The sequence below is a fragment of the Carassius auratus genome, chromosome 18, assembly GCF_003368295.1.
Source record: "Carassius auratus strain Wakin chromosome 18, ASM336829v1, whole genome shotgun sequence".
Lineage (NCBI taxonomy): Eukaryota > Metazoa > Chordata > Actinopteri > Cypriniformes > Cyprinidae > Carassius > Carassius auratus.
In genome coordinates, this window is record NC_039260.1 from 17592922 (window position 1) to 17610424 (window position 17503).

Genomic DNA, 17503 nt, shown 5'->3' on the forward strand with positions numbered 1-17503 from the left:
TCTCTTCCTGTGTATTTAATCCTCCGAATGTTGCTCTCTTCAGTCTCTGGCATGCTGGAGCATGAAACCATCCAGGGTGTGTCTGGGGTGAAGCCCACTGGTCTCCGTAAGAGGACGTCCAGTATCGCTGATGAGGGGACATACACGTTGGACTCCATCATCCGGCAGCTCAACTCCTTCCACTCCATCATGTGTCAGCACGGAACCGACCCAGAGCTCATCAAACAGGTGGTCAAGCAGCAGTTCTACATCATCGGCGCCGTCACCCTCAACAACCTGCTGCTGCGTAAAGACATGTGCTCCTGGAGCAAGGGCATGCAGATCAGGTGTGTGCAGATGAAGCAGTGCAAAATATATGGAGACCAGAAAAATACAATTGTAACCACATAGGGTTTTCCTAGTAAATTTTAGTAGTCAATACCAGTAATTCATGAAAATCGTTTTGACACCATTGAGAAATATAAGGCAATTGAACATCCTTTTTTATATTAAAATAAATAATAACATTTCATTCTAATGAGTTACAATAAAAATATTAAAATCTTGAATAGTAAATCAGCATATTAAATATGAATGTGACTCTGAAGACTGAAGTATTGGCTACTGAAAATTCAGCATTGCCATCATGGGAATAAATTACATATTAAAACAGGCTGTCAGTCGATGTTAATGTTAGAGGGTGAACTATCCTTCTAATTTTTTTAGTTATCATTATTATTTTTATTATTATTATTGAAATTAAGAAATTCCATTATGAATAATTTATGAATAATAATAAATATGAAACTATTCTTCAAATAAGGAACTGAATCTGCCAGCTGGTGGTGGTAAATGTCTTTGAGTCATTCATTCATTCGATTCGGCTCCCTCTATGAATGGGCCTTTAAATCATTGGTTCACAAGATTCATTCAAAATGAGAATTCATTCAGAAACTGAACACCGCAGTGTTGCTCACAGAAGCAGAGTATTTCTGCAATGGTTTTAAAGGTAATATTTTCAGATAATATTGCATTTAAAATATAACACAATATCAACTTGTATAAATCACATTTAAACGTGATATTCAGGACAAAATCAGCACTCGTGTAATAATGCTCGTGTGGTATCGCTTATCGCTTATAAAAACTTATACAGGGGAATTTTTTGGTTCTTTCAAAACTTAAAAAATCTTACCGACCCCAATCTTTTCGTAGATTACATTTTATGTACAGTTAGATCAAGATAGTTAGCCATATTTTAGTTTAGTCGTCTTATCTCCAGTACAAGGGTTTATATGTGTTGTGTGTGTGTGTTCAGGTATAACGTGAGTCAGCTGGAGGAGTGGCTGAGAGATAAGAACCTCATGACATGTGGTGCGAAAGAGACTCTGGAGCCGTTAATTCAGGCTGCACAACTACTGCAGGTCAAGAAGAAGACGGATGAGGATGCTGAGGCCATCTGCTCCATGTGTAACAGCCTCTCTACAGCACAGGTAACACACACAGCCAGACTGCACTTCAGATGATCATGATTTCTTTTTATCTGTTATACACCACTTGATTCATTTTCCATGTTTACCATTTGATTTGTGTAAGTAGATATTTTAGTGCAGTGTTCATGACTATTTAAATGACGACTATATATTATTACGACTATAATTACACTATCAATCAAAATGCTATTTATTTATTTTATATTTTATATTTATAGGGTTAGTTCACCCAAAAATGAAAATGATGTCATTAATGACTCTCCCTCATGTCGTTCCAAACCTGTAAGGCCTTCATTCATCTTCGGAACATAGTTAAAGATATTTTAGATTTAGTCAGAGAGCTTTCTGTCCCTCCATCGAAAATGTATGTACTTTATACTGTCCATGTCCAGAATGGTAATAAAAACGTCATCTAAGTAGTCCATGTGACATCAGAAGGTCAGTTAGAATTTGTTGAAGCATCAAAAATACATTTTGGTCCAAAAATAACAAAAACTACGACTTTATTCAGCATTGTCTTCTCTTCAGGGTCTGTTGTGAGCATGTTCACAACATTGCAGTGTAGTGATGTCCGGTTCGCGAACGAATCATTCGATTTAACCGGTTCTTTTTGAACCAGTTCACCAAATCGAACCGAATCGTTTGAAATGGTTTGCATCTCCAGTACGCATTAATCCACAAATTACTTAAGCTGTTATCTTTTTTAACGTGGCTGACACTCCCTCTGAGTTAAAACAAACCAATATCCTGGAGTAATGACTGAACTGCTGTGAAGAGAGAACTGAAGATGAACACAGAGCTGAGCCAGATAACGAACGAGTAAATCTTTCGTTCGTTATCTGGCTCGGCTCGGTGTTCATCTTCAGTTCTCTCTTCACAGCAGTTCAGTCAGTGTACTGTTTGAGTAAATGAATTAAGCTTAAGTAATTTGTGGATTAATGCTTATTAGAGATGCGAACCGTTTCAAAAGATTCAGTTCGATTTGGTGAACTGGTTCAAGAAGGTCCAGTTAAATCTAATGATTCGTTCATGAACCAGACATCACTTCACTTGAACGCACTCACAACAGACACGGAAGAGAACACAATGCTTAATAAAGTCATAGTTTCTGTTATTTTTGGACCAAAATGTATTTTCGATGCTTCAAAAAATTCTAACTGACCCTCTGATGTCACATGGACTATTTTGATGATGTTTTTCTTACCTTTCTGGACATGGAAAGTATACCTTACATACATTTTCAATGGAGGGACAGAAAGCTCTCGGACTAAATCTAAAATATCTTAAACTGTGTTCTGAAGACAAACGGAGGTCTCATGGGTTTGGAACGACATGAGGGTGAGTCATTAATCACATAATTTTCATTTTTGGGTGAACTAACCCTTTAAGTTTTAGTGTGGCAATGTTTCCAAAATAAGAGGAAAACACACCAGATACAGAATCATGTCTGAATGTTTGTGTTTATGTTGTTTTTGTGATTTTGCGTAATTTTTGTATTTTTGTTGTTGTCTGTATAGTCTTTATAATTTTTTATTTCAATAGTTATTTTAGTACAGCAAATTTAACGAAATGAAAATGTTGCCTCGGTAACATTTTATTTTATGAAAATGTTTTAGTTTGGTTTTAGTTTCAGTCTATCATACCCCTGACACACACATTCTTCATCATTTCTTCTCTTCTATCCAGATTGTGAAGGTGCTGAACTTGTATACACCTGTCAACGCATTTGAAGAGCGTGTGTCAGTACTGTTCATAAGAACAATACAGGTATGTTTCATAACTCAACATTATAACACAATACTTGTGTTTTTTAAGTCAATCTCCTTCATGTTTGTCTGTGTGTTTCCTCTGCCAGACACGTTTACGGGATCGGAAGGAGTCGCCTCAGCTGCTGATGGACACCAAACTCATCTACCCCGTGACCTTCCCATTTAACCCCTCCTCCCTGGCCCTGGAAACTATTCAGATACCCAGCAGCCTCAATGTGGGCTTCCTCACTCGTGTGTAGACCTGTCAATCACCTCACCTCAACCAATCACACGGCAGGAACAGGGAGCCAAAATATATAAATGAAAAGACAAATATGATAAAACTGTAGGTAATTAACCCACACACTTAAAGAGAATGCAATTTAAATCATTCATCCCATCAATCCTTCTTTTTGCACTTCTTCATCATTTTATTTATTCAATAAAAGAGTGAATCTCACGAAACCTGTCCAGTATGTGTTCAGATCACAATTGACCCCACAATCAAAAGAAACACAAGAAACTATTTTGCTTGAAGAAAATTAAGCTCATTTGGACAATTCATATTTTGATATTGTGGTGCTATTTTAATGACATTCATTCACTTCCTCCCAAAATTCTGATTACTGAAAAATTCTGATTACTGAAATGCAAAAAGAAAAGAATTTTTTTTTTTAACTCGATATACTATTGACATTGTACAGTGTTTGCTAACATATGCGGATTAAATTAAATAATTGAATTAATGAATAATTAATATAGTGATTTTTTTTTTTTTTTATGGATAAAAACGAAGTCATTTTTAAATGAACAGAATAACAGAAATGATCAAAACACATATCCACAGCAGCACCTTACAAATAAATAATAATAATAATAATAATAAAGTTCTTCATTTACTTCATGGAAGGTATATTCTTATAATATTTTCTTTAGATTGTGGGAGCTGGATATCTCTGTGAGATTCACCTTTTAAACTGGAATATTTCAGCAATGTTTCACATTACGAAAGGAAGAATGAAGGTCAAAATAACTAATTCTAACACTAATGCCTTTCCAGAGCACAACAAGAATACGTTCACAGGGCTGTATAATCATATACAGAAATATCTATGAATATGTATGATCCTAGGATATTTTATTTATTGCTTTACCCTATCAGATATATATCTATTTTTTTTTTTTCTCTCAGATGCTAGCTAACATGGATATCCAGTTGCGGAACATACTCTAATCCTCTACTCTCATCCATAACAGATTAATATCTTAGTCTCAGTAAAAAATGTCAGCTGACTTCATTAATGTAGGTGTTTATTTGTTAGTAGTGTGTGGTGATGTTGATTAGCTAGTAAAAAGTCATGTCTGGTGTAACCGGAAAGAAAACTTTGCATCCCAGAGCTTATTTCTTCCTCAAGAGCTTCCTCAAGTTTACATCTCTGATCTTCAGGAATCATTTCCAAAGAGATAGTACAGTCCAGACCCAGTGCATGATGGGATTGCTTTGGTTTTCATCATACGAACATATCAAGAGCATGAGATCCGTGTTCCACAGGTTTCAGCAGAGCTTGAGCTAGTTCAGGCGAGATCTAGACTCCTAAATGAGGTTTAATGAAGTTTCAGATGGTTTGGGCCCTCCACCGTTCTACTGTTTGGTGAATCACATAAAGAAAGGTCCCAGTGAAATATGAAATGAAATAACAAAGAATACTAAGCCTATTTTATGAAGAATATGATTGCACTGTTGCATTATTTTCAGGATAATTAAGCAGGTTTTAATCCCAAATTCTCACTATTGTAATTCAGTGATCCTTACTTATGTACTTATGTACAATTTCAAAAACATAATTTATTATTGTTGTATTACAGTATTGAGAATTGATGGAGAAATAATTGTGCTTAGTTAAAAAAAAAGTTTTGCTCAGTATATACATTAATACACTTTTCTTTTTTTTTTTTTAAAGAAAAGATCAATAAGAAAATAGTTTTTGTTAGATTCATAGAGGTGACTTGTATGCACAAAAGCACGCTGGATATCCCAAACAGAGCTAAACGAAACCCCAAACTACTGACTCTCAACACACCAAGATGTTTATCATAAACTTGCTGTTATTTATTTCAGTATTATATGTTTTTAAAGGTTAGACACGGCCTTTTTATTTTAAGGCATGTGCTGACAGATGAGTTAATATATAGAGACATATTTCTTTTTGTCACGCGTGCTTTGTTTCACTGTTTGTCTTTTGTGTTCACATCTGGCTGGATATCAGTATTATCTTGAATGTGTCGAGCAGCTTGTATTGGAAAGCTATTATTTGTCTTGTATTTGTTTTTGTTCTGTAACTCCTGGAATTAAAGCAGTCCACTGTAGTGCAGCCATGCTTTCCATCACACACACATAGACATTCACACACCTTTATTATATTATATTATATTATATTTAGGGCTGTGCAAAAAATCGAATGCGAATCGAATGCTACCAGGAGGTTAAATTGTCGGTTATGGAGGCTAGTTTTGGACTAGTTTTGAGAAGCAACTGGGCAGGATTTGTTGTGAAAACCTGGCAACCCTGATCTGAACGCACGTGCTGGAGATATACTTCTAATTACAGGAGCGTCTTTACTGATGAGATGTGCATGAAAATCGCATTCGATTTTTTGCATAGCCCTAATTATATTATATTATATTATATTATATTATATTATATTATATTATATTATATTATATTATATTATATTATATTATATTATATTATATTATATTATATTATAAAAGCTTTAGGGTCGGATATGATGCATGTTGATACTTTGTTTCCTCTGTCTACTGCATGATCTTCCTCACTAGTTCAGTGTGTTAATGGCCATTAACACACAGCTTTGGTTCTAAAAAGAGAATCTCATGCCATTTCACTAGAATGCACTGAGATTTTATCATGCCTTACTGTAGTTATAGTCCATCCAGTATCACGCAGAGCTTCTGTATCATTCTATCAGTCTCAACTGCTTTCTGACGGGGATCAGTGTTTATGCATGTCACAAGAAAAAACAATATGTGTGCGCACATATAAGACCTTTTTTATAATCAATTTTGTATTGTTTTCCAGTGTTTTTTTTTTTTTTTTCTTGAATTACATTTATTTTACATACCTCGTTAGTGATTTTCTTTTTCAAATTTTAAGCATTTGGAAAAATGTAGTTGAAAATAAAATCAAAAACGTAATGGGGTAAGGGGTGAAAGTTAATTCAAAATATAATTTGAAAATGTCTTATTTTATTTCTCAGTTAAATGAAGTTTGTTTACATCATTTTAGAATGTTTTGGTCATATGGATATTTTTACTGGAAAACAAGACAAAAATAGTGATCAGCTTTTTAGTTTTTGTTGTTGCTGTTTTGCAGCGTATTTATGTTCAGTTCAGATGAGCACAGCTGAAATCAAGTTCAGCATTCAACATCTCGGTTCTCATCAGTGTACGGAATCATTCAGGAGTTTTATGATCATGGGACCATTGTGTGTATGAGTGTGTGTGTGTGTGTGTGTGTGTGTATGTGTGTGACCTTTGCTTTTTTTTATTGTGTTAGTCCAGTTGTTGTCGAATTCAAATAAAAATGGTTGAAAGATTTACAAATGCAATTTGATTAAAAAAAATGCATATCACTTCAAATTGAAAATAACAAAGTTGTACTGGAACACAAGTGAAAATGTAAAAAAAAAAAAAAAAAATTCATTGAATGTTGACATGTTTGTACATGGTTTTATTTACAGTACATTGTCATATTTTAGATAAAGCCTTACCTCTGAATGGACAACCTCAATGTAACACTTTTGTTTCTCTGTGGGGTTTCATATTCTGTTCATTTGCTTTACTGACATTTGTGAAGTATAAACCTGTATAATTCCTGTTGAAATGGGTATAGATTTCCAAATGCCTCTTACATTTTTTTTGATTGCACATAAAAAAAAAACAAACTCAGATTTGTTGCACCGATCCAACGGCCCTGTTTTAGTCTCTAGTCTCAGCTCTAGGTTCTAAAGTGGTTAGTAAAAAAATGACTTTCACATTAACATCAGCTAGTCCACAGTCTGATGCTCATTGTATCAAGATCAGCCTGCTCTCATGCTTGTAAAAAAAACAGCTTATGCAGACATCGATAGTTGCTGTAGTAATGCAGATCAGTTGAACATCTCATGTTTGCTTCTCCTTCTGTACAGGATTGAGCTGATTGAGGTCCTTGGTCTGTTACTGAAGGACCAGAGAGTTTGTAGTTCCTGTAGCTGTAATTATTTCATGTGTTCATCAGTGCAATTTCATGGAGTGATATACTGTACTAATGTCAAAAGCTGTTCAAGTCAAATAAATGAATTCAGCACTATGTGGATGAGTTATTTTATTTTTATTTTAAATTGAATAAAATAAAAAAAAAACATACAGTACATACAAACACTTATTTCCATGCTGATGATTTTCAGTTTGAACAGCCAAAATAAATTGTTACATTACACAATTATTTCTTAAGTTCCACGTGATTCTGTGTCCCCCTAGGACTCTTAATTTAAAGTAGTTCCATTGTTTCCCACTACGTTTCCTTGGTTAAAGTTTATTTACATTACACGTTTAGTTAATTTCTCACTATCCTGTGTCTTTAGTTGTCAGATCATCTTTGTTCATTTGAATAAAATCGGCAATTAATCTAGATCCACACCTCCACCACTCTACTTCCAGATATTTAGATATACTTTTGAATACATAACCCAAACCCTATGCATGCCTACAGTAACTACTTCTCAACAATAAAACAAGGAACAAGTGGATAAAAAAAATATGGTTTGGTCCAGAAATATTGGTTTGTGCGAGGACCAGACAGAAATTCAATCATAGTCCCAGTCGATAACATAACGCAGGGTCAAATGTCATTAGCTTGGTGTGGCATTGGTGTGTCACAAATGCAACATGCTAAAGTTGAAATGTATATTCTGAAAGAGATGTGACCACATTCAAGGAGGCGTGGGTGGTTTTAGGTCATCGAAAATATCGGTAGCACTTTATTTTAAAGTCCTGATACTCATGTACATAGGCTACTATGTTCTTACTTTTGTAAATAAAATAACTAGGTTAAAACTCAGAACTCATGAATGAGAGCCCTTGGAAATCTCATGAGTGTGAACACGATGACATCTTACTGTTACTGATTAAAGCCATGTAGGAATATTCTACATTGTTAAATCACAGAGTTTTGCCGCTGATCCACTGTACAGCCTAAACCCAGGATAGAGAGGCTGAGTGAATGTGGTCTGAACTCTTTGGATGAGGGTCATTGTGTCAGAGACACCATAGAAGGACAGAGTTCCTGCTTTGTGATCCACAAACACTCCTATTCTAGAGTATCTGGAGAAAACAGGCAGATCAGTCTCCATATCATTGCTCCTGAATGAGTATCTGGAAGAGGAGCAGAACAAACTCCAAGACTGATCATTACATCCAAACAAGCACTTTGTATCCGTTCCCTTGCGACTGATTTGTTCATATGACACTGATATACCCACATCACCGTGACAGTCCACCTCCCAATAACAGCATCCACACACACCTTCTCCACACAGCACTTGATAATAAACATCAAATCTGTTTGGATGATCAGGATACCGCTGGACTGTGTCCGTGTATATGGCCAATCTGTTCCCCTCCGACAGATGAATGTGTTTATTTACTGTGTTTGGATCAAGTGTGAACTGATGAGAATCTGATGGGAGATTAAACATTTCAGAGTGATCAAGAAACATTTCAATCTTAACGTTTTTGTTTTAATGTAGCTGAATAGTTTGGAACTATATCAAAATATTTAAAGGCCATTTATATTATGCTTTACAGTACGTTGGTTAGTACAGAGTCAGTAGTTTGAGCCCAACAGATAAAAAATGAAAATAAATACAACTAAAGGGGCAAGGTTTAGTAAATTAATATTACATTCACTCAGGTCTAAATATCTTCATGATTAAATTTCATTAATCACTATAATTTACTTTTGTTAAATTAACGTGTATTAATAACTCATAACTGTGGCTTATGATCTGGCAGTTTTTCTCAAAGTTAGATTTTAGTTGGGTGCTTGTCTAACATTTTGTATAATGTAACAACTTGTTTTATAAGATCCAGAGATCATTAAGTGATGTTCCCATACTAAAATATTTTTAAATCAGAGAACATTCAGACACTTTCAGAAATTAATAATGAGAATGTTAGCCAAATGTTTTTAGAACATATTTGAATAAGAGGGCCTTTTATGTTATTGTTTCTAAAGAAAGTGCTTTTTATTGTGGTGAAATCTTGATTATTAACAATATGAACAGATTCAAATTATATTTGCTTGTTTTCTTTGAAACTCACGTTGTAGGAAGTCCTTTCTGGTTCTCAGAACAATGTTGATGTGTTTAACTGTGAAAATTAATAGAAATGGGTCATTTTCATAAATGAGAGGACATTATCAGCTATACTGTACGTCCATCCAATGATCAATCTGTGATAAATATATCTCTAATGTGTTAGACTTTCAAAATGATATTATGTAACTTTTTTTTGTGGCAGTAAACTAATGTTTAATGCTTTACCTACCAGAAATCCTTTGGATTTCCTCTTTACAAAACTTTTCTATTACCTCTCTCATTTGACAGATAGATTGTCTTACATCGTTAACAGAGAGAGGTGATGTGACAGTAATTCTCTCTGTCGGTTCAAGAGGTGCAGACAGATACTGAAATCCCTACAAACAAAACAAAAAAGTGTCAAATATATGTAGCTTTTGTTGACTTACCTTCAGTGACTTGCCTTTAACACACTAATCTACTATAACATTAATTAAAAGACAATTTAAGTTACTTTAATTGCTTATCAAGGAAAATCATATAAAATGTCCTGTATCACAATGCTGATGACCTTCAGGAAATGGATGTGATCATCTGTATGTCTAAGTTGCTCCAGCTCAGCGTTTTTCCTCCTCAGATCAGCAATCTCCTGCTCCAATTTCTCCAAGAGTCCTTCAGCTTGACTCACCACAGCCCTTTCCTGATCTCTGATCAGCCGTGTCACATCAGAGCGGTTTTTCTTAATAGAGCGGATCAGCTCAGAAAAGATCATCTCGCTTTCCTTCACTGCTGCCTGTGCAGAGTGCTGTTGGGACACACATTACAATCAGATCCAGTGGGTTTCAGTGGGACTGCAAGGTATTCATGGGTTAGTTCACTGAAAAAATTATGTCATTAATAACTCACCCTCATGTCGTTCCAAACCAGTAAAACCTACGTTCACCTTCTATCTTAAACACAGTATTTTAGATTTAGTCCGAGAGCTCTCAGTCCCTCCATTGAAACTGTGTGCACGGTATACTGTCTATATGTCCATTAAGCTAATTAAAACATCTTCAAAGTAGTCCATGTGACATCAGAGGGTTTTAGGTACATTTGGGTAAAAAAAAAAAAAAAAAAGTCTGTTGTGAGCGAGTTCAAAACACAACAGTTAAATGATATCCGGTTCGCGAATCACTCGATGTAACCGGATCATCTTGAACCAGTTCACCAAATCGAACTGAATCGTTTTAAACCGTTTGATGAAAACGGTCCACCGGTTCTTTTGCGCTCAACGTAATGGCATCATTGGCGATGATTGCCCTTCATTCAAGCCTTCGGTTTACCCACACTCATAACATTAGCACATAATCAGTTCAGAATCATTCACCAAAAGAATCAGTTTGGTTCAGACGCTCTGTGTGTCAGTCTGCTTCATGCTGAATCTCACATGAGCAGTATCATCAGCTCCTCGGTTCTCGAATCAGACGCGTCCGACAGAAATGGTTCTTGACTCGAGAACGAGTCAGTCTGTTGTTCGTTATCTGGCTCGGCTCGGTGTTCAAGAAGAACCGGTTACATCGAGTGATTCGTTCGCGAACCGGATATCATTGAACTGTTGTGTTTTGAACTCTCTCACAACAGACACAGAAGAGAAGACAATGCTGAATAAAGTCGTAGTTTTTGCTATTCTTGGACCAAAATGTATTTTCGATGCTTCAAAAAATTCTAACTAACCCTCTGATGTCACTTGGACTACTTTGAAGATGTTTTTATTACCTTCCCGCACATGGACAGTATACTGTACATACATTTTCAATGAAGGGACAGAAACCTTTTGGACTGAATCTCTGAAGGATTTCTCCTCTCAGTACTCACCTTATGAGACTCAACAGCATCTCTAAGCTTCTGGATGTCCTTTTCTCGCTCGTAGATTCTCTGCTGGTACTTTAGCAGAGTGTTTTTCAAGTGTCTCTATAGGACATAGAACATAATGCAAACATGTTTCATGAAATTCAATATAACAAAATCATCATGTGAAATCTTGTATGACTTCTATACAGTATTGGTGGACATTCCTGAAGCACGAGAATCAAGCACAATTACCAAAACTACTGTATATGACATTGATTTATCTGCATGTCCGTTCTCTTCTCTAGGTAATCTGGGATTACTACACTTAAATCATCACTTGTAGAGTGAACTTACTTTATTTCTGTCATGAAAACGCTCTGAAAGTTAAGAATGGTAATATACATGGCAATGTTAATTTGTTTGGTCTTGGTGGAATAGATCTGCTACACTGCTGCTGCTGTGGCAGAGCAATACCGAGACTTACTGCCAATACATCCACAGACATACTACTGCTGCACATATAAAATACTGAAATAATGAAATAACTCCCATATATAGAATGAAAATCACTGCTTAGCAGGTCTATACAGGTGGAGCTAGGGAAGGTGGAGGATTTCTAAAGTGCACTGCAACTGTTACAGCAAGCACTAGCCTAGCACTAGAATGTGAATGTTAATGATGCAACTAAAACCAAATGGCTTGAGGCAGTGTGAGTAAATGATAAATGAATTTTCATTTTTGGGTGGAGTGTCCCTTTTAAGCACTAATATGTAATTTTATTTCATACCTCTTTCTCCGATCTCTCTGTTGCAGCTGAGACAGTGTCATGGTTTTTATGTTTATACATCGTACACAGCATACAAATACAGTGCTGGTCAGTGCGGCAGAAAACCTCTAGCAGTCGACCATGTTGAGGGCAGATCATCTCCTGAAGTCGTCCAGTGGCATCCATCAAATAGTGTCCCTTATCCTTAAAAAAACTCTCATGCTGTTGAAGGTGGCCTTGACAGTAAGAGTTCAGACATACTAAACAGGACTTGACGGCTTTGAGTTTTGTTTCACTACAGACGTCACACTTTACATCTCTAGGTCCAGTGTCAGTGGGAACTGCAGCTTTTATTTGAGTCTCCTTGAGTTTCTCCACCACTTCAGCCAGCATGGTGTTTTTATTTAAAGCAGGTCTTGGAGTGAACTTCTGTCGGCATTGTGGGCAGATGTAGAAAATCTTCTGATCCTGATGATCCCAGCAGTCCGAAATACATGTCATACAGTAATTGTGTCCGCAGGGAATGGTCACTGGATTCTTTAGAAGATCAAGACACACTGGACAAATGAACTGCTCCCGAGTCCATAAAATGCTGGCTTCTGCCATTTCACCACATGTACACAGAAACAGAAGAAACACATAAGAGTGCAGCAACTTCGCCCGATACGTTTCGTTATCTCAGAACTGAAAGGTTTCCTGGTTCTTTGCTTGTGTGTAGTGTGCAGAAAAGGTGTGTCTGGAAACTGTGATTCACTTGTTATTTAATCTGTACATTCACAGATTTAAAGGGATAGTTCACTCAAAAATTACAATTCTGGCATCAACATATACTTAGTGTGTGTGTGTGTGTGTGTGCGTGTGTGTGTGTGTGTGTTATAACATAAGAGAAGATATTTCAAAGAATGCGAGTAACCAAACAATTGTTGATCTCCATTCACTTCCATGGATTTTTTAAATAATTTATTTATTTAATTATTTTGTATTGTGTGGAAGTCAATGGGGACTAGCGATTGATCAAAATATCTTCTTTTATGTTTGACACAAAAAGCAAATTCATACAGGTCTGGAAATTTAAGGGGAGTAAATAATGAGAGAATTTACATATGCATATTTATTAACAGCACCGTTCACTGATACTATTATTTGGTAATAATTTGAAATTACCTGAAATTAGTCCATGGTAGTCCTACTTTGTAACAATGTCAATTTACATTTATTAGAATATTAATAAACTGTTTGGCTAGGATTAGTAGAATCAATTGAAATACTTGCAAAATTACTTATACATATTTTAATTTGAGTTACAGTTTCAGTTATGTGTATTTTTGTCATTTGAGGTTTTTCTTTTCTTTTTTTGTTATTTTTTTAATATGTTTAATGTATCGAGGGTTAGTTTTAGTTTATTAAGATTTTAATTAAACACATCAAAATAAATTATGTGGTAAGCTTACTGTTTAGCAGCAGACAAGAATGTTTGATATAGATGAAAAGTGTTTACATTTTCATAATAATGAACAGTAATTACTGGGGGAAGGATATTTACCATTATATGCAGAAAATATATGATGATGTAAAATGCTGTCATGCAGATAAAAATACATGCTGTGAATGTGTGTTTTGCATAGGCTACTCGTAACTTTAGCTTTACCTGCACATGCTTCAGTTCTTTCCCACAGGACCTCTACTTCCTGTAAGACAGGTATTTTAGATCTACTTACGATCAACTTGTGGTTTGAAATATGGCATGCTGCCTTTGTTGAAAGATAATAATTTCAGCTTGGGTATGAAATGCCAATGGACCAAAACAAATGCAAAAACTGAATTGTGAAAAATATGTGAGAGAGAGCGAACCTATGGGAGGGAGATTCAGTAATACACAGTTAATACACAATCCTAGGGTCTATTTATGTATATATAAACGCATAGACATTTCAAAATATGGCATAACTAAACAAGCCTGAAACTCCTCTAAAGGTCTATGCAGTATGTCTGCTACAGCTGTGTAATATAAAATTAATCAACTTTTAAATAGTTTATATTAATCCTATTTTATACAGCTGATGCTGTAACTACTGGCATCTGGAAAAGTTGCACTGGGGCCAGTGTTGTGGGTAACGCGTTACAAAGTAACGCGTTAGAGTACTCTAATTACTTTTTTCCTGAAATGTGTAACTTAACGCGTTAGTTTCGTGCGTAAGTAATCAGTAACTTCGTTATTTTAAAAAAAAAAAAGTAATCCGTTATTTTAAGGAAAGGAAAATCCCGACTGCAGCCTGCTTTTTGTCAGACAGTAGTCCTAGGTCTACTGTGTGTGCCACCTGCGGATGAATCAGCGGAGCCGAAGCTCTGTGATCGTAAAGGCAATGGCTGTGATGCGTCTGTGCCCTGCGCCTGACCCTGTGTGTGTGTGGGTTTTTTTTTTTTTTTTTTCGAACTCCCGGCAAGATAGCAGAGGGGACAGCGTTTGGTTTATGGAAGTACGCACATTATTTTCAATTTGTCAACGAAAAAGAAAAGAACATAACGGTAAAATGCACACTCTGCTTTGGTGAAAAGCTTCTGTCGACCGCCAAAAATTCTACCTCAAATTTAACGCTACGTTTTAATCACTACTTTGAAGAGTAAATGTAAGAGGACTGTGTTAAAGCGAATTTAGGCTTGTGACTGTGAGTGACACTTTAATAATAATTAGTTCGCCTATTAAGCGATTTGTCATTTGCCTGTGTGGCAGTGAAGGATTTAATTCGGTTTGTTATCATTTTTGTTTGACAGGCAGCTGTTAATTTCTGTTAGATCATTGGCTGGCTGGTTGTTCATCATTTCTAAATGGATTTAAATCTGCAAGCCTGTTTAAGGTTGTGTTTACAAGTAAGCATACTTGTACTTTGATAACTGCATTATTTAAAGTTAAAGAAAAATCAGGAGTTATCTTGTGGTGCTCATAATAAACAGTAGCCTAGGCTACCCGGGCTGGGTAACGTTAGGTGCGAATTTTGATTAATAATATGTTCTGTGATAAATAAATAAAACACCATGTGGAATAGCCGATTGGTGACTGTCTTTCCTGTTATTGTTATTCTGCAGTGTTAATTTAGTCGGATGACTGACGTTATTCATTGTCGGGAGTCACGACTTCTAGGTGCATTTAAAGGGGCCAGGGGCTATGTCTGTCGTGTGTCGTGTGTGAGCCGCTGCAAACGGCTTTTAATTTTTGGTAACGCATGAGTACTCTAACGCGTTACTTTTATGAATAGGTAACGCTGTATCATAACTGATTACTTTTAATTGATGGTAACGTTGTAACCTAACTAACTACTTTCCAAAGTAACTATACCCAACACTGACTGGGGCCTCCATAAACTTCACTGTTTCTCATGTAATTTCACATTAAATAAAATTTTAATATGTGAAAAGTATAAAACCATTTAGAAATGTTGATGGTTTGCAATTAGGGGACATGGTTTTAACTGATCTCCGGTCAGTTTATTTATTTATATTTATTTATTTTCAGTTTTAATGCAACCCTTGCATATATACACACGTCATAATAATCAATTAATTTGTAGATTACATTTAATGGATTAAATACTTTTATTAGAACATTTGTAATTAGTTTTTAAAGGTGTCATTGCACATGTCTGGGTTGTATTCACACTGCATTTGCAGTTTTGACAAGCTGGTGTTTTTTAAGGTCTTCAAAAATGATTAGTTTGACGACTGTTTAAATTGGTTTAGCTTAACTTTTCATGTTTAGGCATATATTTTCTTCTGATATTTTAACCCTTTCAATAATATTCAAAATTGGCCTCCATAGTTGTATCTCAAGTAGGTACTGGAAAATGATGTACTCCACCCTGTTTCACCAAGGTCTACTTACTTTAATATTTCTGCCATGACCACTGCTGTCTTCAACCACTTTCCTCAATTCAATTCAGATTAGTTAAAACAAATTATAATATAAAAAAATAAAAATAAAATAAAATACAAATCCTGGCTTTGTTTTAGTATTATATATTTTAGGCCACATCAATCACGTAAGTTATATTATTAAATAATTTAATGTATTGTTAATTTTTTTTTATGACCACCAGACATTGAGTGTGGCCATTCTGGCCAATCACTGTCACTGACACCCACCTACCACACGATGGAGCTACATCCTCATCCTTACTAGACGCACAAGTAGCTCTGGTGTTCTGGACAAGTATAGGTCTCTGCAGGAAAGCAATGGGAGTTACTAGATCAAGGTGTTTTGATACCTGATAGGTTGATGTAATAGTGACGTTAGGTTTAGGGGTGGGGTTGGGTAAGGGGGATCATTTAGATTGCATGATTCAGAAACACCCAGCAGTTTGAAAACACCCACATGGTGATAAACGCCCACTTTTGCTCTGCAGAGACCTAAGTCTCCTTCTGGATGAGGTGGAACAGGAAACTGATCCAGGATCCAGGAAGTGACAGTTAACGAGCTCTGAACATCAGGAAGTCACTTAATCATTTGTGCATAATATAAAAACTCACATAACCATCACACTTAAAAAATAAATAAATAAATAAATAAATAAATAAGTTTTTGTCCATTATAAACACACTAAAACGGAATGCTTAGACCCAGTGCCGCTGCTAGCCATTTTGGTGCCCAAAGCATAATTCCTTTATGATTCCCCCCACCCCGACCCCGAGAAAGAAAGACTGTATTTGCCAGTTTATCTTTTTATTACCAAACATAACTCAGTACAAATAACACACAATAGCAGCATCACAGTATAAAACTTAAGAACACTAATAAGAGAAAGTAAAATCTTCACAGTTTTGCTGACTTTGTGAACAGTCAACACAATAGCAAAATAAAAAAATATCAAAATAATCCAGACTTTTTTTTTTTTTTTTTTTTTGCAAATTCAATGTCACTTTGAATAAATTAAATTAAATAATCATCAATAAGTACTAGGGCTGTCACTTTTGTGATTTTTTTTTTTTCGATTTTTAAGACATAAGTGTTCATTGAATCGATTGTAAAATCGATTTTCCATGTCTAAAAAAAGACGTTTCCTTTTTCAACGTCAAATAACGGACGAACGTAAAGAGAGAGCTGGAAAACTCAAGTCAGCAATATTTCTTATTTATTGGCATGAAGTTTCGTGCAGAATAACAAACATATATATGCAGTGGAGACGGCAGCCATTACAAAAGAAAAACATCACTGCAGGCTTCAACCTGGCTGCATTTATGATTTAGGCAATTCAAAAATCTCTAAGATTATTTTAAATAATGATTTTATCCATTTCAAACAACGGTAAAAAAAAAAAAAAAAAAAAAAAAAAAAAC

General features: G+C 35.4%; 2 protein-coding genes across 14 annotated transcripts in view; one reads left to right on the plus strand and one right to left on the minus strand.

Moving 5' to 3' along the window:
• LOC113118553 (unconventional myosin-Va) overlaps positions 1-5860 on the plus strand; it is a 71151-nt gene extending 65291 nt beyond the window's left edge. For 5 of the 12 annotated variants that reach the window (XM_026287813.1, XM_026287814.1, XM_026287818.1 and 2 more), the window contains 4 exons: positions 44-326; positions 1298-1472; positions 3159-3239; positions 3328-3480. In XM_026287813.1, the coding sequence (XP_026143598.1) occupies positions 44-326; positions 1298-1472; positions 3159-3239; positions 3328-3480 (692 nt within the window). Of the gene's footprint in view, positions 1-43; positions 327-1297; positions 1473-3158; positions 3240-3327 lie in introns of all 12 variants that reach the window. The other 7 variants (XM_026287812.1, XM_026287815.1, XM_026287817.1 and 4 more) reach the window with 2 other exon arrangements.
• A 462-nt stretch (positions 5861-6322) lies between these two features.
• LOC113118555 (E3 ubiquitin/ISG15 ligase TRIM25) lies at positions 6323-13006 on the minus strand. 2 transcript variants are annotated; one of them, XM_026287826.1, is made up of 6 exons: positions 12197-12996; positions 11434-11529; positions 10148-10381; positions 9827-9974; positions 9602-9649; positions 6323-8957 (listed from the first exon to the last, which is right to left on the minus strand). In XM_026287826.1, exons 1-6 carry the CDS (start codon positions 12779-12781, stop codon positions 8428-8430), a joined length of 1641 nt encoding a protein of 546 aa, XP_026143611.1. In that variant the 5' UTR covers positions 12782-12996; the 3' UTR covers positions 6323-8427. The 2 variants fall into 2 exon arrangements, with proteins under 2 accessions (XP_026143611.1, XP_026143612.1); XM_026287827.1 differs by having other exon boundaries at positions 8819-8957; positions 9900-9974; positions 12197-13006.
• Positions 13007-17503: the final 4497 nt, after the last annotated feature.